Source organism: Culex quinquefasciatus, chromosome 3, assembly GCF_015732765.1.
Source record: "Culex quinquefasciatus strain JHB chromosome 3, VPISU_Cqui_1.0_pri_paternal, whole genome shotgun sequence".
Lineage (NCBI taxonomy): Eukaryota > Metazoa > Arthropoda > Insecta > Diptera > Culicidae > Culex > Culex quinquefasciatus.
This window is the reverse complement of record NC_051863.1, coordinates 197,704,234-197,728,519: the sequence shown is the minus strand read 5'-3', so window position 1 is coordinate 197,728,519 and position 24,286 is coordinate 197,704,234. Positions and strand designations below refer to the sequence as shown.

Below are 24,286 nucleotides of genomic sequence, written 5' to 3'. Positions count from 1 at the left end.
TTAATCTTCAATCGATTTACAACCGAAACTGATCTTTGTTGTTGCGTCGTGTCCACTTCCGCGCGGACTACGCTCTGTCACAACGTTCCCCGTCTCATACCGTCAACGGAAATTGGCTTGGCTTGCGCATTTTTAATTGATAATGAACCCCTGAGTTGCGTGTTTTGTTTGTCGCACTGTCTATAGGGTAAACCTAGCTATTGTGAGCAGAAACGCGTTCTTCTTAATTTCACTCACGTGATGATAATGACTTGATTTCAATTCGGAGTTGAATGAGCCAAGCTGGATGGGGAGGCGTGAGTTTGCATAAATTATTGCAATATATATTTTTATTAGATCGGAAGGAACGGATGTAGGAGAGTGTATAAGTCTGGCTCGAAGAAAAAAAACTGCTGCCGCAAGGTCAAAACCCCCTGCTGTTTGCGTTCTAGCAAATACTGCAAAAAAAAAAACTGCAAACGCACTTGCGAATTGGTAATTACGGGGGTTCTATACCGGTGTAATTTGCTTGCTGATGGTGCCATATGGTCATTCGCATAGTTTGGGGGTAATTTGTTATGTGAGAGGGATTGAAGAATTGTTGTTAATAGCTTCTTGTTGAGTAATTATTAAAAAGTAGTGTTCAGCATAAGATTTTATTTTTGCATTCTTACAATTCAACAAATGTAGAATAAAATGATGAACAAAAAAAAAAACAAAATGCAACACTTTCAACTAAATGTGGCAAAATGTACTATTATTAGAAGAAAAACTGCTCACAAAGCAAGGGTGCAAACACGTGCTTTATGTGCAGGTGCTACGTGCTAGGGTAATCAAACAAGCTCTGTTTGCACGCTAGGGTGAACCTGTGTATTGTTGAAATTTACTCTTATCGACTAAACTTTAAATTTTTGTAATTTTTTCTTAAATTTGAAACAAGGTTATTCATAATGTTACTGTTTACATTTGTTTGAATTTCAAATTTAAAGAAGTATAGAAAAATATAAATCAGTTCATGAAAAAAAATGTGTAACAAAAAATGACTTAGAAAACTTTTTCAAAGAAATAATTATTTTTTAAAAGAAGTACCTAGTTTTGATAAATCCACTCCATTTAAAAAAAAAAAGATGTATATGTTCTTCCATTATCTCAATAGTACCTACTGACAAATTGCTCACACTCAATGCCATGCTAGTCCAACCACGTACAAGTTGGAAGTTCTGGTACTCTTCTTGGCGTACGCTCAGCTGCTTTTTCCACATAAAAGCATTATCTCTCGGGTTTTTTTGTAAGTTCTTTCTTGCTCACAAGCATGTAGCACAAACGCAGCAACCAGCAATTTCCGCTGCCACGATGAGGGTCAACCAACCAGCGAGCATGCTTTCATGAGCTCTCTCTCTCTGCGTGGAAAAAGGGAAAATACGAGCCGATCCAAAGGGGAACTTGGGAGCGAGCGCGAGAGAGAACCTGCACCAGCTGTGCTCACACACGCCTGCAAGCTTATACTTTTCCGAGGCGTATTCAGCGCCAATGGTCACATAACGGTTTGAGACGCGTTTGAGTGTTGAGCTTAAGCCTAGTTTCGACGTCGAGGTTTTTGAAAACTTTCTCGCGTGAGGCTTCGACGTCGTGTCGTCAGTATAGTACAGAGTTCAAGTCCACGAGAGATCGCGCGCTCTCACTCTCATACACCAGCCTGTTCCCGTTGTTCGGGGAATTGAAATTGTAATTGGTTTCGCTGCCACGGCCGTCGAAGAAAGAAGTCTTTCCTTTCCTCTCAGTGTGAACGCGTGTAATTCACCGCGAAAGCGCTTTCAAAAGTTTGGCAAAAGTGCGAATTTTCCGCGGCGATCCAAGTGTGCCAGGTGTGTGTTTGGTGGTTGGGCTAAAATGTGACGTTTGTTTGTGGCTGAAAATTGGAATGAAAAAAAGTTGATCAACTTCTCGACTCTTCAAAGCTAAATTTCAAGTGTGTACATATAAAATTCCAGCTTTTTCCTTACAAAAATTGCGTGGTGGTGTGGTTCCTGTTATCAGCGCGCTTGTTAAAATAGTGTGTGTGTGTTGCGAGTGTTTGTGCACTCTGGTGATAGATAAAAATACAGCCAATTATCACCTCGCGCAGTTCGCGGGCACTTCACCGTTCCGTTCTCGACAAGTGTTGGAGGCCACTCGCCGCGGAGAGTTTCGTACCTGGCCTGGGTCTGACGCGAGAAGCAGCAGCAGCAGTAGCAGAGAGAGAACCAGCAAATGATGAGGTGTTCGGCTTCGTTATCTGGCTAAAAATTTCCCGAAAAATCAGTGCACTGAATTTTACCGTTTTTCACCCCCGAAAAGAAAATCAAAGGAAAAAGATTAATCCACACGTAGTGTGTGCGAGTGTGTACAGTGGTTTGGTGTGTGTGTGTTTTGTGTGATTAAGTTGCGAGCAACAAAAAAAATCTGGATTAATTTGTAAAATCTTTCACATCCGGTTCCGGGATTTCCAACCAACGAACGCACCCTAATATCTTCCACGTGTGCGAGCAACAAAAAAATCTAACCAAATGCCTTTGTTCAACAAAAAGAGTGCGAAAATCTCCAACCCATCCCCCCCTATGACGAAAGATCCCCACAACCAGCACCACCAGCAGCTGGGTCACCACCACTACGACAACAACAACTACTACAACGGGAAGAACCCACCAACGGAGATGCCGACCGCTCCCCACATCGACGATCTGAGCGGAAACGGAAACGTTACCAAACCGACGCTCGTCTTCAACTGCCAGCTCGCCCATGGCAGTCCGACCGGATTCATTACGGGCTTCGCGAGCGTCAAGGAGCTGTACCAGAAAATTTCCGAATGCTACGACTTCTCCATGGACGAGGTAAGTCGCGCAGTCGCCCTTATCTTATCACCACCCACACCCTCGCGATTTGATGGTGATACTCAGGTGTCGCGGGATTTGCCGCTGAATGAACTTACCGCTCGATTGATTGCTGCAATAGCGAATGGAATGCGATTGCCGAGTTGCTGAGCGTAGCCTACCGAATTGTTTGTTTGTACAGTGGAATTGAGACGAGTTGAGATGATTTCTTGGGGCGCGCGTTTTGTTTCGAGTGTGTTTCATTTTCTGGCACAATTTTGAAATCGGGTTATTTTTTAAGGGGTTGCGCACCGTTTGAAGAGTTGATTTGTTTTGTTGTAGATATAACTTGGCTGGGGAAACTACGATCAAGTTCATTACTACTAACTCGATCATTATTGCAACATGTGTATGTGTGTGTTGAGAGGCTTTTGTGCACTGTTTTAGGTTTACCAAATCGAGTTCAAATGCAAATTGCTTAGCAATTAAGCAAAAATGCTGACAATAAAGTTCCACATTTATATAAATTTCTTCAGCATTTGGAATCAACCGTACAAACAACATAAACTTTAAATTGTATTTATATTACTTGCTTTCTTACTTCCAATTAGGCCTATGATCATTTAAAACTCAAAAAATATTAAAATGTTATGCTCTTTTTCTGTTTAAAAAAATTATATCGATTGTCAATCATTGCTCCAAAGATAATTGAGGTCTTTTATGATATACGTTGCAAAATTAGACATTATAAAACCAAAATGATGCTGTAGTATCCCTCGGTACTATAAAATAGTACCAACCTGCAGAAGTGTGATGTCAAGTAGGTAGTCGTAATTGTAGTGCTAGATTATAGCAACGAGCTTGGTTGTACAACCCAAAGAAGAGTCGCTCTCTTCTGTCGTCGTCCATTTGTCCATCTAATTGAGGCTGGAAATACTTTTATATCATCCGAGGTACACTACAGATGCTACAATACAATCATTCCTTGGCTTGACGAAAAGTACACACTTCAAGTTATCGTATCCAATATAGCAACAAATTACAAATTACAATTTAGTAAAAATAATATATTTTTAAGCAATCTACGCTAGCAAATAAAGAAATCATGTCTCCTTTTTGTTCTGCTGCGCATAAGGCGCCATCCCCAATTTTTGATTTTTTATTGTTTGATAGGGGTTTACTGCCCATGTTCGCATAAATGTCCCATATGCAAAAACAGCAAGCTGAGAAAACGCATTTGAAGTTTGTCCCATACATAAGGCTACGTGTTAAATTTTCGCGAAAAAACTGGATTTCCTCTTGATTTCTAGAGCAAAGTGCTGGATGTTATAGGCTCTTTTGAAAGAGCATACGATTTTGAACCAAACTGCATCAATAACTCGAAATCGATGAAAATGCATATGGGACATTTATGCGATCAGGGGCAGTTTAGCCCCCTCCCCTTCTTAACTTTTTTTTCGATACAAATTCCAATCACACACCCTCAGTAAAAAAGTTACAATGTTCTTCTTAAAAGTAGTATACAGTCCAGACTCTTTTATCCAATGGCCTTGGCAAAATTTCACTTCGGATAATCAAATCGCAAAAACTTCGGATAATCGAATCGCAAAAAACATGTTTTTTTTTTCATTGTCTTATTTTTGATTGTTTAGCGTTAGTATGTTTCCTAAACTACTCTAAAGTGATTTAGAATTTGTAAATCCAAGATGGTGACCAAAATGGCGGTGATGAAGTATAAGGCTTTCTAGTCAGAAATTTACCAACACATTCAAAGTATGTTTACATGACAGCTGGACGTTTGTTTGCATCAGGTTTCCTATCTCTTTCTAGCATTTTTTTTGTCAGGCGACTTCTAGCTGTTTTTTTTGACTGACTGCCCGATATGTCAGCCAACATACTTCGCAGGGCTGTGACAGCTACAGCTCGATCATTGTTTGCATCAGGACACTGTGACGAGGAGTTCGTCATTTTTGAGTTAAATTATATTTTTTTCACTGGGCCTAGAAAGCCTTATTGAAAATGCATTTTTTTAAATTTAATACGCAATCAACCATTCAAATTTTACTAAAATGAGGTCGGAGATCTCGTACTTCAAGTTAACAGTAAAAAAATAAGAAAAACATAATTTTTGTTGGTGATTCGATTATTCGAAGTTCCATATAAATCTTCGGATAATCGAAGCAAAGTATTCCACTTTAACGACCCCCGGGTCTTTTGTGAGCTCTGTTGCAAGTTTCTGCTCATTTCTGGGCGTCCGAAGGCCCCATCCGATAGTAGGCCAAGAGGATAAGGCGGGAATCGAACCCGCGCCCCATAGCAACTTAGGGATCGGCAGCCGAAGCCGCTAACCACCGCGCCACGAGGCCCTCGAACTTCGGCTAATCGAAACTTCGGATAATTAAGGCTTCAGATAATCGAGTCTGTACGGTATGGCTTACAAAAAATACTTCAAATGTCATTTTTTAAATTTTGGACAAAAGGTATCATACAATTTTTGAGACTTGACTATAATTCTATTAGAACCAATTATCTAAGAATATTGTAAGAATATATGAACATATTTTTATAGGCGACCCTAAGCACTGAGCAAAAATACCATTATCTACAAAAATATATTGCTTATACCTATCTCACCACTCGAAGCTAGAATGAGATAATGATTTAGTTTGAGTCTAAATCGTATGAACTATCAAAAAAACTAATTAAATAAAAAAGAACATTCTTAGAACAGTCATCCAACAAATTTCGTACAGTTCTGGGTTGCGACCATCCATAAACCACGTGGTCACTTTTATTGGGAATCTCAACCCTCCCTTCGTGGACAGTTGTCCATAAAAAAAATGTATGGAGCGTGGACAATTGTTTGAGACACTATGGCAAGGATGACCAATGTACCCGAGCAGGGGTAAATAACACTGGAATACCAAATTTTGGTATTACTTGGGCAAATAACAGCGACCAAAATGTGCCCTTGGTTGCCCAGTAATAGATGGTAAAATACCATGAAATCATACCAAAATCTTGTATGTGTAAGGGCACAACAATACCAAACCATGTTATTCCAAGGGTAAAATAATACCTTAAAATAAAACCATTTCAATACCAAGTTGAGGTCTTCTGGATTTTTGAACATTGCTTCAATACCAAAACTTGGTATTGTCATGGTTTTAATTTTAGGTATTCCCGCGCCCTTGGAAAATCATATTTTGGTATTTCTGTGGTCTTTCACATACATGATTTTGGTATGATTTATGGTATTTTACCATCTATTACTGGGCAACCAAGAGCACATTATGGTCGCTGGTATTTGAACAAGTAATACCAAAATTTGGTATTTTCATACCATTTTTAGTGCAGCAGTTTCAGTTAGTGAAAAAACGGAAATTATTCATATGCAACAGCCAAATCTACTCACCTGATGATTCCATGTTGTTATTAGTGATATTCTTCACCACACCGAATGCATTTGCCATTGATGAACGGCCTGTGCTTGAAGTTCTTGGAGCTTCTGAAAAATAACAAGATTGAAAAATAAGTATTATTAAAATGAAACTGAATTGAAATTCACCAAAATTCATTAATCTGTCGATTGACTCGTTTTTCAAATTATTTGGTTATCCTGACTTAGAGATATTTCAACGTTTTTGAAAAAAATATTAGTGGGTATATCACACTAATTTTTAAAATCATCTTTAGCATTTTTGGGTTTCAAGTCATTTTAGCGCAAAATTAATTAACTCGTAAATTTTTTTTAAACAAATTTCCCATAGTTTCAGAGAAAATTGATAAAACACTTAAATACCAAAATAATACCAAAATGTGCCATCCTGACTTAGAAAATTTTCCACAATTTCAAGTCATTTCTGTAGGGGGTATATCAAAAATGTTTAAAATCAAATTTGAAATTTCCGGTTTTGAATGAAAGCATTCGCTTTGAGACATCATTTTAGCGCAAAATTAATTATGTTGTCAAAATTGGTCAAAATTTTCCCATAGTTTCAGAGGAATTTGATAAAACACTTAAATACCAAAATAATACCAAAATGTGCCATCCTGACTTAGAAAATTTTCCACAATTTCAAGTCATTTCTGTAGGGGGTATATCAAAAATGTTTAAAATCAAATTTGAAATTTCCGGTTTTGAATGAAAGCATTCGCTTTGAGACATCATTTTAGCGCAAAATTAATTATTTTGTCAAAATTGGTCAAAATTTTCCCATAGTTGCAGAGGAATTTGATAAAATACTGTAATACCAAAAGAATACCAAAATGTGCCATCCTGACTTAGAAAATTTTCCACAATTTCAAGTCATTTCTGTAGGGGGTACATCAAAAATGTTTAAAATCAAGTTTGAAATTTCCGGTTTTGAATGAAAGCATTTGATTTGAGACATCATTATAGCGCAAAATTAATTATTTTGTCAAAATTGGTCAAAATTTTCCCATAGTTGCAGAGAAATTTGATAAAATACTGTAATACCAAAAGAATACCAAAATGTGGTGTTCGATCATTGACAAATTCTGCAATTTTGCAATATCAAAACAATACCTTAAATTGGTATGATACCACATTTTGCTCTTGCATAATCCTTAAGACAAATTTTAAAGGGTCCAGGAATACCAAAATTTGGCATTGATACCAGAGAAAGGTATTATTACGCATTTCCCTTGTTATTTACCCATGCTCGGGTATAAATTCCACGCGACTCCTTAAAAAAAACAAGAACACACTATAAATAAACATATTTTTTGTGAAATTTATTAAAATAAGATTGTCTTAAACCGTAAAAAGTTAGATCACCTTGACCAGACGGGAGAGATTGAAATTTCTTACTAAAATAATTTGCAGCTGCGCGGAAAAAAGTCAATTCTCGGAATCGTGAATTTAGTTCATGAAATTGAGAACCACGCAGAAATATATTCACTTTTATAGTGCAATTCCTTCATGGTTCTCAAATTCATGATCACAGTTCACGATTACGGGAATTGTTGTTAATTTGGCCCAAAAACATTGAATTTATAAAGGAATATATACAACGTAACGAATTTTTTTACAAGAATAAGATTTCAAAGCAAATGTTTATCAAAAATGCATCAAGGCAATTTGCCCTACCTCAAACATATTTTTTTACTGTATACGTTGTTGAACCTTAAATTAAAACTAGTTCAAGTTCTGTAAGAAGTACAAGTCCACGAATAACTAAAATATAGAAAAAAAAATCTTTTACTTGGATCAGTCGTCTAACGGTACTGCTATTGCTTTACGCTTACTATTGACAAATTAACCGAAATTGTTTCTGTCACTGTGTTGACATTTCTACAGAAGAAAATAAAATGAATTACTAAATCAAATAAAACATTTCTTCATCCATTGCTTCTACCATTCTTTACAACACGTGTCTAGCAGGACTTGAAACAACAGACTTGACGTTCCAACATAGATAAGAACCAATCGAAGCGAAAATGACCAAAACAGACCAAAAACGTCTTATCGTCAACTGTCACTTTGGTTCGTTCCCAATCTTTGCAACAAAGGCAATATATGTCACGAATGTTACAGATAATTGCGCTATGTTGTTCCGTTGGCATGTACCAATGTAGGACTTTACAGAAGATTCCAAATGATGGAAAACTTGACACTGTCCTTCATAATTTCATTGTCGTTTGATGATTAGATGAATCAGGCTGACACTAAAGTGAGTGTAAATGGTGAGTTATCAGTTTTGATAAGGGTGTCATTAGTGAGTGTTTGTTGATGTCACGTAACCGTCCGTGGCAGTGAATTTGATTTCGTCACATTTTTATCGTGTGGGGATTTAAAAAAACCCCAATCAATTTATTCAGTCATCTAATCGTTTTTCCACCGCAATGACCACCAGTCGGGTCCATATGTGGGATTATGGCAATAAACGCGATTGGGCTTGTTGTTTTTAAATGCAAAACACAAACAAGCTTCCTTTGCGATCAACGTGGAGCCAGCATGCACTCATGGCTTTGCTTGTAAACGCATCCAGCGGTGCATAAAAAAATAAAGCTAAAATTCACTCTCCACTTGTGCATGGCTTTTCTATATAAAATCCAAATAATAACATAAAAGTGGCCTTTTCCAAACAAGCACACAAACACACGAGTGTGGTGGTTTAAAAAAGGGGAAATGCAGACAACTACCGACCAAAATGCATAAAAATCGTTAATGTGAAAACCGCGCGCACTCAAAGAAACACATTATCTCTCGCAAAGGGTGCGGGGAGGGGAAAAAAGGGAACGAAATGTAACTTCATTTTCCGCATTGTTTGAGTTTTCACTCTCGGGCGCAGGCGGGCATCTTTCATTTTTCTTCAAAACATGGCTCCATGAGCATTCATGCACACCACCGGGATATGTGCAATGTCATGTGAAATTTGCACGTGCTGCTGCTGAGCATTTATGTTCGCGCATGGGCTAACAATTGTACCTACAACCGGTGGTTTTAACACCGAGGTCACGAGAAATGGCGGCGGCTTAGACGTTCTGGTGAATAGACTGTGTTGATTGGATGTTTTCACATGTCAGGCGGTGATTTTTTTCTAAACTCTTCGTCATTGTTACATTGTCTTCTAAGAATGAACTGCGAAGGTTGAAGCTTTCTTTGAAATAATTGCCCGATAATTTTCACACTACACAACCTTCGGGTGATAAGGGAACCATAACACGATTTTAATAAAAAAAATTGTGTGTCAACAAAATATGCATCCCACGCACAGCAATTCAAACAATTGATGAAGTTTGGATATTCATCTCTGACTGACGTCGGCTTTGTGCTGTTGTGCAAGCTTGAGTGATTAATAGCCATTGAATTTTAATTCAAGACAAAAACTATTCATTAGGTTTGGGCACTTTTTCGACACAAAATTGAAACGTTTTGCTTGTCTTGCTAACCAACTGTGAGCAAATTAATTTGCAATCAATGGTGAGTGTTTGTTTTTTTTGGCATAATCGTTTCGCCACCTGAGAAAATCAAATCACTGCCAAATTGCCATTTTGCCCAACTCTCCCTATGCAATCAAAACCTCGCGTACGTAATGAATTACAAGAAAAGTGTCCAAAATGAGAGCTTATGACGCATTTGTGTGCGGAAAAGCTCAACGCGCGCGTAAAAGCATGCAATGAAACAAAACAAAGAAAAAGCCGAAACAAAATGAAAAATGTGTTTTTTTTTATGATTGCCGCGCCGTATCTGATGTCACTTTGTTGTTTGGGAAAGTGTTGAAATAGCGACCGTGGGGAGAGAGAGAGAGAGAGAAAAGGGTAATTTTCAGTTGGCGCGTGATGTGTGTCGAATGCAGATATGGTTGGCCCGAAAGAGAGGGAAAAACGACAACTGCATCGAAATGTTTTTTTTTTATTTTGTGTGCAAACTTTTGTTTTGCTTTGCGTAACAGTTGATTTAAAATTGCAACTTTGGTTTTACTCTGAATGCATCCCAAAAAAATCTTCAGACTGTTACCCTAAAATGAATCCAGTTATAAATGATTTTTTTTCAAATAACGTCTTACGATTTGCAATTTAGAGTTTGTGCTTATTTTTATTAAATTTTTGCTCATAAAGAAAAAAACGCAAACGCAAAAAAGCTTTTTCGTGTACAGTGGACTCTCTCGTTATCGATATTGAAGGAACCGTCGAGAGCCGGATTTATCAAATTATAGAACGTAAAATCAAAGCAAGCTTCTTGAAGGGACTGCAAAATTTATTAACAGCAGGAGCAATATTGATATTGAGAAAATCGACAGCCAGAGAGTCGGTTGTATTTAAGAAACCACATCGATCAGAAAACTCCTTCTCAAAGTTCATAAAAAATACAATGAAAAGTCGATTTGCGAAAGAGAGAGGTTTGTTTCATACAACTCCATACTTTGTTGTCATACACAATTTGCGTGTGTATTTATTAGGACCATTAAAAAAAGTAACCCTCGAAAAAAACAATATTATTTCAAATTTCTCGTTTCAGTATTTCATGTTGAATTTCTGTATTTTAAGATCGTTTGCTATTTTAAAATGCTTTTTTTATTCAGCAAACAAAAAAATACACCTTTTGCCTAACAGTGCAGAATTGCAAAATGAGGCCTCAAAGTTAGGATTTTTTAAATGTATTTTTTAGGAAACATTTGAAAATGTTCTCAAATAATGATTTAAGACTGCAATAGAAAAGATTTAAGATTAATCAAAAATCAAACCATTCACTTTCACGACCCCTTGGTACTTTGTGGTCTCTATTCCAAGTTTCTGCTCGAACCTAGGAGTCCAAAGGCTTGAATGGGGAGAGCACCCAAACATATTTTTACTCCAAGGAACCTTCGAACTGACGACCTTTGGATTGCGAGTCCAACCGCCGGTTTGGTGGTTTGGTGTGTTGTTTAGGAGAGGACTCCCACACCTGGAATGACTTAACGGTCAAAAAACTATTAAGGCCGGGACCGACGTCTTACTTCCCCATCCCATGGAAGGTTGGAGCAGATGGGAATCAAACCCATGATCATTTGCTTACGAAGCGCACAGCTTACCCATTCGGCCAAGCCTGCTGATTTAGGTACCCCTGAATGAAAAATAGAGATATTTTTTTTTCAAGAATGATGCAAGGACTTTGTTGATATCTGGCTAGTGAGATAAAGCCTCTAACGAATTTCTTGAAATAAAAAAACTTTTTGCAATTCCGTCGTGAAACTACTTATTTTCCCTGTCATTCTCGAACGACGAAACAGCCTACTTTTCTCTACAAGAAATAAAAGAATGGAAAATTAATACCTTTCAATACCAGTACAAAAAAGTTCTACTTTTCAGCACTGAAATGAGAGTAGAAAAGTTTAATTTCTCAGAACTAGTATTGAAAAGCAACATTTTTCGATATTTTTGAATTTACTTGTGTATTTACTTTACACATCAATGTTTGACATCAAATTACATTTAAAAAGCGTTTTTTCAGAATTGTTAAAAATGTTTAAAGCAACTCGTTGCAAAACTTGATTTTTTCAGCACTCGTCGTAATTATCCAACTCTGTAAACCTCGTTCGATAAATTAAACCCGTGAAAAAAAATCTTCTTTTTGCAACGAGTAACATAAACTACTGTTCACCATTCTGGTGAACCAAATGCCTTCATTTCGTCGCTTGTGTGCTATCTTGTGACACGTCCTATCTTTTCACAGCAGACGTGTCACAAGATAGCACACAAGCGACGATTTATCAACTCTGTCAACTATTCGATTTACAATTAAATTGTTGTCAAATTTCAACTATTTTCAATATGATATTTCGGATAAATGGCAAGAATTTGCTGTAAATGAATACTCTCACAAACATTGCTCAATATCGAAGTGTGATCAAGGGGAGTATCTCAAAATGATTACCTTCTGGAGGAAATCTTGACAAATTTGGATTCAGTGGGATTTATTTGTGGCAGTGCGTGGCCGAATGGTTACGCTGTCCGCTTTGTAAGCGGATGATTCTGGGTTCGATTCCCATCTGCTGCAACCTTTCATCGGATGAGGAAGTAAAATGTCGGTCCCGGCCTTGGTTGTTAGGCCGTTAAGTCATTCCAGGTGTAGGAGTCGTCTCCATGCCATAAGTACAAACAACACACCAAACCAAGCCTACTCCGGTGGAATCGCTGGCGGCGGTTGGACTCACAATCCAAAGGTCGTCAGTTCAAACACTGGGGTGGAAGGTTCCTTGGAGTAGAAAGAGGTTTGGGTGCTCTCCCCATTCAAGCCTTCGGACTCCTAGGTTCGAGCAGAAACTTGCAATAGAGACCACAATAGACCCGGGGGTCGTTAATGTGGATGGTTTGATTTTGGGATTTATTTATTTTCAGACAGATCAATCTATAAAAACGATAATTTAAAAAGTTCTAAAGTTTGATGTAAAGAAGGTTCCGGTGGCATTTTTCGAGACGAGATTTGTCTGATCACGCCTTCCGTCGGACGGGGAAGTAAATGTTGGCCCCGGTCTAACCTAGAGGGTTCGGTCGATAGCTCAGTCCAGGTGCAGGAGAGTCGTCTCCCTGGGTCCTGTCTCGGTGGAGACGCTGGTAGGCAGTTGGACTAACAATCCAAAGGTCGTCAGTTCGAATCCCGGGGTGGATGGAAGCTAAGGTGTAAAAGAGGTTTGCAATTGCCTCAACAATCAAGCCTTCTGACACCCAGTTTCGTCAAAATTAAAAGAAAAGTTTCGAGAAGGAATCTCGCAATTGAGAACGCCAAGGCAATGCTGTAGAGCGAATATTATTTTTTTTTGAATGAATATCAGTTACAACATCAGACAGGTTGTCAGATATACAACAAATTAGATTGTCTTTTTAACTGCCTTCCAACAATGCAAAATTTCCAACCAAAACCCTTTTTTGTTTTTACTGAAAGAAGTGAATTTTTAGTCTAAAGTTCAAAAAGAATTTGGATATTCATCAGAAGCCTCTGGGCCCCGACGCACCCTAAACAGGTCATCACGAATCAGTAGCTCACCACACCTGACGAGTCCATCCACTTCCTTGCATGAGTTTCATCTCGGCATCATAACTGCCGCAACTGCGCTCCGCGTTCGAGTGATGTAAAAGAGATTTATTATTTTTTATGCTGCTGCGGCGTTTGATTTTGTAACACAAAAGCTGCAAAGAAGCAGACAGAAACGCATGAAACAACTAATGACGATTGTACAATTGTGGGGCAGTGTGCAACAGGCGTTTCCTGCAAGAAGTCCGCGGTGCAAAAGTGCAAAACAAGGTCAGGTCGCGACGGTTGCAAGCGAAAAATAGAAAAAAAAATAGATTCATACTAATAATTGCACTGCACCTTAAGTCATCAGTTGACGGGTGGTGTTGGTGCTAACGAGCTTAAATCGAAAGCCGCCCCTCAATGATGATGAACAAACAAAAAACAAGCAACTAATGTCTCCACGGTTGAGTGGAACGCGACTTGAAGCTCGAATCGTAATTGACACATTTGTCTGTCGTTTGTTGTGCTGGTGGTGGAAAACACCGTTTGTCGCCTTGAACTACCGCTGAAGGTCTGAGGCATGCAAGTTGCTTGCTCTTGCTTCATGGCTGTGTACTCGACTCTATGAGAAGCTGTAATTAAAGTTCTTGTGGTGGAACATCAATGTTTTACATGGTCATTTTCAGCGACGTGTCTTGTGGAGGAAACACGTTTGAACTTGACGTGAGAATAATTGAAAACATTATGTTACGATTAGTTTTAAATTAGTCAAAGAGGTTGCTCTAACTTTATAGATGCATGCCTTTTTTTATTGTTTTCAGCTTTTTAAAGTAATTTTTCAATAGTTTAAATCGGAAAAATCTACTCAACGTTCCCTGATTTATAAAATCAGGAAAATTATCTATTTGTTCACCTTTTCGAAAGTAAAGCCTGATTTTTAATATTATTTTTGTTGAAAATGTCACTAACTTTCAAAAAAAAAAAAACATTTTTTAACATTGAAAAATGGACCAATAGTTTCCGAGATAACGTCGATTGAAAATTACAGGATAATTAGGTAACCTCAGTAACTAATTGGCCGATTGTCGAAGTCTCAGAGAGAATATTGCTAGAATTTTTTTTCTGCTTTCATTTCAAAAAGAAATCAAAATTTTAATTTAAAATTAGTTACTACATCTTGGAACTTCAATTGAAAACATGATTTTTCCAAAAAATAAACATTATTTTAAAAAAAATCGTATCTCCTAAATAAAGCGTCCAATTTCCCGGGGTTACAAAATTCCCGGGAAACGGGAAATTTTTAACAAATTTCCCGGGAAAACCCGGGAATTCCCGGGATTTTTTAAATTTATCGAAAATTGATTTCATCATGCTTCTAAATGATATTTTGCAACAAAATTTTATAGAACAGCAACTTTAATATTCAAATTGAGTGTGGGGGTCAATTGACGGCTTGACTGCTTTAAAAAATCATACAACTTTATGCTGTCTTTCAACTCCTACCAAATAAAAAAAATCAACTGATTTTTTTTTGTTGAGGAGTATTATTTTTAAAATCAAATTTTGAATCAGTGAGTAAAATCCATGCTTCTCAACCATAAAAATGCTTTTAAATTTGTCTCTGTTACCATTTCAAGGGAATATGTTTAAGAATAACGTTGACTCATAAAGCCAAAAAATAAAATCATGCAGAAATTATGTTTTTCATGGCAAATAACTTGTTCTAGACCGTAATTGTATCAACAAAACTGATTTTTACGATTTTTAGGCAAAATTTTGACATTTTATTAACCTAAAATTTATATGTATATTTTTAAAAAGCTTATAAACTAAGTTAAGTAAATTTACACATTAATTATTTTTCTTCTTAAAAACTTACCAGCAACCTCAGTGATTGTGTAAAATTTGAACACTTTAAATCTGATTTTAACAACAAATACTTTGTACAAAGCCACCCCAAAATGCTGAATACAATTTTCAACGTCACTATTTTTCAAATACTATTGAAAAACATTTTTTTCCAGCAATAGTGCATGGACCTTGTGTGGCCTAACCCAGTACATATACATTTTTAAAAATTGGAACCAAAAAGTAAGGAAAATCTATACTTCCACTTTAATTTTGGGAATTCCCGGGAAATTTACAAATTTCCCGGGAAACGGGAAATATTATTTTTCGGGAAATCTCGGGAATTCCCGGGAAATTTTTTCCCGGGACGGGAAATTGGACGCTCTACTCCTGAATCAGATTTCGTATCATCACGCACTAAGGCTCAGAAGATGTCTTTTGAGTTCCCTAAAAGATATATAAAAAAATCGAAAATTAAAAAAATATGTATTTTGAGAATTTAACATTTATAATCAAAAATTAAATGACAAACCAAAAAATAGTAGTTTATGCAACAAGTTGCAAAAAGAGGATTTTTTCAGCACGAGTCGTACATTTATCCAACGAGGTTCACCGAGTTGGATAAATACGAAGAGTGCTAAAAAATCAAGTTTTGCAACGAGTTCCATACAACATTTTTTGCAATTCCAAAAAACACACACTGAGTGAAATTTTATGTCAAATTTTCATGTATTTTGTCAATAAATCGTTAAAATCAAAAAAATGTTGAAAAGTGTTACTTTTCGGAACAAGTGCTGAAAAGTTCAACTTTTCAGCATTTATTTTGAAAAGTGTTGCTTTTTGATTCTGTTATTTTTGGTACAGAAAAGTAGGCGTTTTCGTCGTTCAAGAATGACAGGAAAAGTAAGTAGTTTCACAACGGAATTGCAAAAAGGTACATTAAAAGTTCAATATTACATGTAAAATTAATTAATCCAAGGTTCCAACATGATGGCCAAACGTTCTCCAAAAGATGAATGAAAATGAAAACGTTGAACCAACGGAACTTTGTTTCCAGTAGCAGCCAGCCACAGTCTGTGTGACGACAACGGCCATCGAAAGAGAAATTTGCGCTCGACTCCTCGCCAGCCGAAGACTGGTTTGGCCGGCCATCGTCGTCGTCGAGAGCGTCTAATTTAAAGTGAAACTACCTTATAGCGACCAAACGGCCAAACAGCCAAAAGTGGCCACACTGCAGTATAGAGTAGACGACGGGCTCTCCTCCTAATCGGGGGCAGTCCGGAAGGCGGCCCCCGGACAATGACTTTTGCGCTCGTTTGGCGGCTGCAGTTTGTCGTCAGCCCGGGTAAAGTTTGCGATTGCAATCACCTTATCACAGAAGGTCCATCTTAAGCGGATGCTGCGTGGTTCGGCCACATTGGGGAGGGGGAAGGACACGCGGCAACACTGTTGTTGGGGTTCAACGACTATTTTGTTTCTGATATGGCCTCAAAGAGCCAAGTCGTGCGGTGGTCACTTTCTATCGGACTCGGAAGATCTGGTTTGTTTAGATGCTTGTTTGGATGGTGTGTTTGAAGTTTTCAACCCGCTATGGAGACTTCATTCAGACTTTGGACGACGAACGTGTGTGTGTGTGATCAAATTAATTAGACGACGTTGGCAGTCTCCTCTCGGTAGCAGCAGTGGAAGGTGAAAATTTGTACCTGTTTTCGGCTGGACTTGGGAGGTGGCTCCCCAGTTTGTTTCACGACTTGTTGGTGTTGCTGGACGGAACGGACGGACGGTTGTAAAATATAACAGCGAAATTAGCATTCCAAGCGAAAGTGAAACACTTAGACTGGCTGCTGCTGGATCTCGTTTTGAGAGGGTGTGATGGCACTAACGAGCGTTTAAACTGAGAGTGGCCTCGATAAGTTATTATTTATGGCTTGTCATTAATCTTTTAGTTGACGTTATTTCTAGTAAAGGAGCAAATTATGGACAAAGAAGAAAAAATCAACATACAGATACTCACTTTAATTTTAACGCAATTTGCTGCAACTTAAACGTAAATCAATTAATTTTATACAAAAATAGCCCGATTTAATATCACCACAGGTGAAATAGAGCCTTTCTTACAAAATGATGAAACTTGAAAAATATATTGGGGCAATTAATTTTTTCAGAAATATAATGATACCACCCAGTAAGAATTGGACCTGAAGCTTCGAATCTTTTTAGACTAAACCTCGAATGCATTTTTTTTAATTTCAGAAGAACATTATGGGTCGCAAGATAATTATATCTAGTTCAGAAAAACTTATTGGATTGACATTATTAGGAAAAAAGGGTACACAAAAAAAAACAATTCTCGTAATCGTGAATTAAGTTCACGAATGTGAGAACCACGAAGGAATTTATTCATGAGCATGGTGCATTTGCACTATAAACGTGAATATATTCCTTCGTGGTTCTCGCATTCGTGAATTTAATTCACGATTTTGAGAATTTTTTTTTCGTGTACTCAGTCTTTAATGTTAGTCTATGATTAACTTAAAGAAATATGTATCGATATTGCACATTGTCGATCTATTATGAGAAGCCAGAAAGAACACTTTCACGCGCAGCGTAAAACGCGCAATCGTAAATGTGCTGGCGTTTATGCTTCGACTTGACGACTTGTCGTTCTTCGGGCGAGAACGAGCCGGGACTTCGAATTTGATGTTCAGTATATGAATCTGTATAAAACCAAAAATTAAATAGGATAAAATAAGGTAAAAATAAGACGAAAACTAACTTAATCCACCTATGTGGTTGAAGCCTTCCTCACTCATTACCATCAATGGCTGTACAAAAATTTCATCTATTTTTTAGATCTGGATTAAAAAAGAACATAAATATCACTTAAGTGGCCATATCTCGAGACAGGGTTGCCAGATCTTCTATGTTTTGAACTCGATGGAAATGTCTTTTGATAACCTAACCAACGATGGGTCGGATAGTGGATCCGGACATAGTTTACATACATTTCAGTGAGATCCGACTTCCAAAAAGTACATCAATATCACTTCAGTGGCCATATCTCGAGACAGGGTTGCCAGATCTTCAATGTTTTGGACTCGTTGGAAAGGTCTTTTGATAACCTAACCAACAATGGGTCAGATGGTGGATCCAGACATAGTTTACATACATTTAAGTGAGATCCGGCTTCAAAAAAGTACATAAATATCACTTAAGTGGCCATATCTCGAGACAGGGTTGCCAGATCTTCAATGTTTTGGACTCGTTGGAAAGGTCTTTTGATAACCTAACCAACAATGGGTCGGATGGTGGATCCGGACATAGTTTACATACATTTAAGTGAGATCCGGCTTCAAAAAGTACATAAATATCACTTAAGTGGCCATATCTCGAGACAGGGTTGCCAGATCTTCAATGTTTTGGACTCGTTGGAAAGGTCTTTTGATAACCTAACCAACAATGGGTCGGATGGTGGATCCGGACATAGTTTACATACATTTAAGTGAGATCCGGCTTCAAAAAAGTACATAAATATCACTTAAGTGGCCATATCTCGAGACAGGGTTGCCAGATCTTCAATGTTTTGGACTCGTTGGAAAGGTTTTTTGATAACCTAACCAACAATGGGTCGGATGGTGGATCCAGACATAGTTTACATACATTTAAGTGAGATCCGGCTTCAAAAAAGTACATAAATATCACTTAAGTGGCCATATTTCGAGACAGGGTTGCCAGATCTTCAATGTTTTGGACTCGTTGGAAAGGTTTTTTGATAACCTAACCAACAATGGGTCGGATGGTGGATCCGGACATAGTTTACGTACATTTAAGTGAGATCCGGCTTCCAAAAAGTACATCAATATCACTAAAGTGGCCATATCTCGAGACAGGGTTGCCAGATCTTCAATGTTTTGGATTCGTTGGAAAGGTCTTTTGATAACCTAACCAACAATGGGTCGGATATTGGATCCGGACATAGTTTACATACATTTAAGTGAGATCCGGATATATATGAAAACACATTTTTATACATAACTTTTGAATTACTTATTGAAACTTCAATCTGTATAAAACTCGATCTATGGGACCCTAAACCAAGTCGAATGCAACAAGTTCGGGTCAAATCGGTTCAGCCAGTGCCGAGAAACATGAGCTAGTTTGTTGGTCACATACATACATACACACACACATACACACACACATACACACACACACATACACACAGACATTTGTTCAGTTTTCGATTCTGAGTCGATATGTATACATGAAGGTGGGTCTACGCTGTTTTTATACAAAGTTCATTTTTAGAGCAGGATTATAGCCTTACCTCAGTGAGGAAGGCAAAAACACTAATATGGCTATATCTCTGCAAATACATTTTGGAAAAGCTTCAAATTTTGGGCCCAAGCAGTTTATGGCGCATGATTTCGAATGGCTTTTTGTTTGAAACGAAATTCTTGTAATTAGATAGTGTTATCTGTAAAATAGTCCAAAAAATACCTCTAAAAATGGCTTTGAAAACATTTATTGATCGAAAATTGTGGATCGAAAAGTAAAATGTTCATCTCCGACCCCATGGCTACAAATCTGAAATATAAAAATTGTTGGTTTTACGAGCGGTTTTCCAATGATAAAAGACACACATTTTTAAGAGCGGATACAGACATCGCACAAGTATTTCAGAAAAAGAGCTCTCAAAAATCAGGCTTTGAGTTCCGGGTTTCGAGCCAAAATTCAATCGAAAGAGCGCATCATAACCATCAAATTAGTAATAAGATTTTTTTTAGGACGATTCCCCGCCGGGCACGATTTTTTTAAGATTTCTGAAAAAGCGTTTTTCCAAAAGCAAACCTTAAACCTTTCTTTTGTAAGAAAGGCAAAAAACATGAAAATAGAAACAATTAATCAGAAAAGGTAACTGTTAAAATAAAAAAAAAACAATCATGCAAAAAAAATTCAGTAGAAAATGTTTTGTTTTATTTTACGTGAATAATTAATATTTTGCAAAAAAGACGGTAACATAACTGTTGTAATTGTTATAGCTGTTATAGCTGCTATAAAAAAAAGAAAAGAAACTTTTTGCGGCACTGCACCTAATTTCAAAAAAAAATTAAAATGGAATGATTTAATATTAGTTTGTGCAACAAGTTGCAAAATAAGATTTTTTCAGCACGAGTCGTACATTTATCCAATGAGGTTTATCGAATTGGATAAATACGCCGAGTGCTGAAAAAATAAGTTTTGCAACGAGTTCCATACAAAATTATTTGCAATTCCGAAAAACAATCATTGAGTGGAATTGTAAGTCAAATATCAATGTGTTTAGTCAATCCACCGTTTACATCAAAACAATGTTGAAAAATATTACTTTTGAAGCAAGTGCTGAAAAGCCCAACTTTTCAGCATCCATTTCGGTGCTGAAAAGTTGAACTTTTCAGCATTTCGTTTGAAACGTGTTTCCATTTGATTCTGTTGTTTTGCCTTCCTCACTGAGGTAAGGCTATAATCCTGCTCTAAAAATGAACTTTGAATCAAAACGTCGTAGACCCACCTTCATGTATACATATCGACTCAGAATCGAAAACTGAACAAATGTCTGTGTGTATGTGTGTGTGTATGTGTGTGTGTATGTGTGTGTGTATGTATGTATGTGACCAACAAACTAGCTCATGTTTCTCGGCACTGGCTGAACCGATTTGACCCGAACCTGTTGCATTCGACTTGGTTTAGGGTCCCATAGATCGAGTTTTATACAGATTGAAGTTTTGATAAGTAGTTCAAAAGTTATGTATAAAAATGTGTTTTCACATATATCCGGATCTCACTTAAATGCATGTAAACTATGTCCGGGTCCACCATCCGACCCATCGTTGGTTAGGTTATCAAAAGAACTTTCCAACGAGTCCAAAACATTGAAGATCTGGCAACCCTGTCTCGAGATATGGCCACTTAAGTGATATTGATGTACTTTTTGGAAGCCGGATCTCACTTAAATGTATGTAAACTATGTTCGGATCCACCATCCGACCCATCGTTGGTAAGGTTATCAAAAGACCTTTCTAACGAGTTCAAAACATTAGAGATCTGGCAACCCTGTCTCGAGATATGGCCACTTAAGTGATATTGATGTACTTTTTGGAAGCCGGATCTCACTTAAATGTATGTAAACTATGTTCGGATCCACCATCCGACCCATTGTTGGTAAGGTTATCAAAAGAACTTTCCAACGAGTTCAAAACATTAGAGATCTGGCAACCCTGTCTCGAGATATGGTCACTTAAGTGACATTTATGTACTTTTTGGAAACCGGATCTCATCTAAATGTATGTAAACTATGTCCGGGTCCATCATCCGGCCCATCATTGGTTAGGTTATTAAAAGACCTTTCCAACGAGTTCAAAACATTAGAGATCTGGCAACCCTGTCTCGAGATATGGTCACTTAAGTGACATTTATGTACTTTTTGGAAACCGGATCTCATCTAAATGTATGTAAACTATGTCCTGATCCACCATCCGACCCATTGTTGGTAAGGTTATCAAAAGACCTTTCCAACGAGTCCAAAACATTGAAGATCTGGCAACCCTGTCTCGAGATATGGCCACTTAAGTGACATTTATGTACTTTTTTGAAGCTGGATCTCATTTAAATGTATGTAAACTATGTCCGGATCCACCACCCGACCCATCGTTGGTTAGGTTATCAAAAGCCCTTTCCAACGAGTTCAAATAATTGGAGATTTGGCAACCCTGTCTCGAGATATGGCCACTTAAGTGACATTTATGTACTTTTTGGAAACCGGATCTCATCTAAATGTATGTAAACTATGTCCTGATCCACCATCCGACCCATCGTTGGTTAGGTTATGAAAAGACATTTCCAACCAGTTCAAAACATTGGAGATCTGGCAACCCTGTCTTGAGATATGTACACTGATGTGATATTGATGTACTTTTTTACTCCGGATCTAAAAAAGAGATGAAATTTTTGTATCTGAAAGAGATGAAATTTCATATCAGCCATTGTTGATAATAAGTGAGGAAGGCTCCAACCACATAGGTGGATTAAGTTAGTTTTTATTAAAGAATAGTAGGCTGTTTCGTCGTTAGATACTGACAGGAAAAGTTAGTAGTTTCACGACGGAAGTGCAAAACATTTCCATTGAAATTTTAAAGTCTATTGTTTTTTTTTGCTCTCTGGTAGTGTTGATGTTTTGTTTGACAATATTTTAGATTTTTTCCAAAAATATTTCTTTTTCAAAAGTTTATGTCTCCTGAACCAGATTTTACCATCCTAACTCTAGTGCAAATCATGCCTTTTTAGCTCCCTTAATCATTAAAACATTGGGAATGTATCGACAATGTTTCATCTAAATTAAACATATACAATGTTCCTAAGAGAAAGTTATAGTTGAACATTTTTCCGCCCTCTGGAAAAAAAACTTTTTGCAGCTCCATAACTAAACTACTGTTTTCCTGTCACTGCTCCCTTCTATCTTAAATATGATACAAAGTGCTATCGTTTCTTATTAATTGAAAATTAAAATGACGAAACGGCCTATTTTGCTTCATAAAAAATAAAAGAGTCTAAAAGTATTACTTTTCTGTACAAGTGCTGCAAAGTTCTAATTTATGGAAAAACCAATGTTAAATTATTTTAATTTTGATTTTTTTTAACGATTTTTTTATTTTATGTTTTTTTTTTGAAGCGATGATGATGATGATGATGATTGCATAAATGTCCCATAGGCATTTTCATCACTTTTGGTTCAAAATCGTGTGCTCTTTCAAAAGAGCCTATAACATCCAGTACTTTTTTTTCTAGAAATCAGGAGGAAAGCCAGTTTTTTCGTGAAAACTTAACACGTAGCCTTATGTGTGGGGAAAACTCCAAATGCCTTTTTCTCAGCTTGCTGTTTTTGCATATGGGACATTTATGCAAACATGGGCACCTTATTCAAATCATTTTGCTAAAGTGATTTTCTGTGAGGTTTTTAATCATATTCTAAAAAAAAATACGATTCAGTTTTAGACTCCATCCATTAATATACCTGTCCAACATTGTTGGCTGCGTCCACCGTAACCACTACAGCATATATAAATAATAACTAATAAATTATGGGTTTGACGGACGCGCATGACCCAGACGGTAACCTTGACTGCGTGAGAGTGAGATTGAAACCCTCTAACTCATCAGCTCGTCTTGGCCACTTTCATTCGGAGACTGTTGAAGTGACACTGAATAGCCAAGACCGGATATTGCTCTGGCCATCAGGGGGGGCGCCTCAACAGCAACAGGTCGATCGCCTCAGGAGAGGGGAATTTCCCCCAAAACTTTGTTAATTTCATTAAACGACCTGCTGCTGCTGCTGCATATGGTATGGTTTGGAGTTTGGTGCGTTGGCGGAGAGTCTACTGAATTGAAGTTTGAAGTCCGCGGGTTCAGTGTTGGCTCATGTGAAACAGAGCGTGGTTCCCCTCTTTTTGGATCAGTCAACTGTGGTACCACCGCGGACCATGTGGAGAGAGAGAGAGCGAGTAGAGTCATATAATAGTCGTTGTCGTCGTCATGGCCAGCAAAGGTCGGTGAGCTCTCTTTTGCTGAGGTTGCTGAGGCTGGTGCGATTTTTGCGCACCGGTTGTTACTGAAATTTATCACCTGTGTTGTGCGGCGGCGGCGGCGGCGGCGGCGTCGTTTGGACCTAGGGTTCGCCGAGGCCGGCCAATGTAATGGACGACGAATTGTTGGATATGGAACTGGGACGAAATTTAAATGCAAATTTCCGCGTAGACATTGAATTTTGTACTTTAGGCCATGTTTACATTGGAGTTTGCATAAATTAGTGCTAGTTTTAATACTAATTAGAAGAGGTTAATTCGAAATTAAATCTTATAGTAAGCAATACGCAACAGAACATTCCTGTTTTTCATAAGCAGATTAGGTCAGATCATTTTGAATAAAAATAAACCTACTTAAGAAGTGCTTTCCCAGCAAACAGCTGAGTTTCTTACTAATCAATTTACGGTAAATATGGGTAAAATGCGTCACGCTTGGATTAGGAGGTCGACTGCTGAGCGAAAAAAAAAACGAGAAAAAAGGTAATAGGGCATGCATAACTGGATTATCTAGCACTCTTCCCTCCCCCGAT

At 37.6% G+C, this 24,286-nt stretch overlaps 1 protein-coding gene across 2 annotated transcripts in view; it reads left to right on the top strand.

The window, feature by feature from the left end:
* The first annotated feature begins 1,523 nt into the window (after positions 1-1,523).
* The window catches only part of LOC6031105 (PDZ domain-containing protein GIPC3), a 34,949-nt gene continuing 12,186 nt past the window's right edge, over positions 1,524-24,286 (top strand). The window contains exons 1-2 of one of the 2 annotated variants that reach the window (XM_038263797.1): positions 1,524-1,844; positions 2,547-2,849. In XM_038263797.1, coding sequence (XP_038119725.1) covers positions 2,577-2,849 — 273 coding nt within the window. In that variant the 5' untranslated portion in view covers positions 1,524-1,844; positions 2,547-2,576. Of the gene's footprint in view, positions 2,850-24,286 lie in introns of both variants that reach the window. The other variant, XM_038263796.1, reaches the window with a different exon arrangement.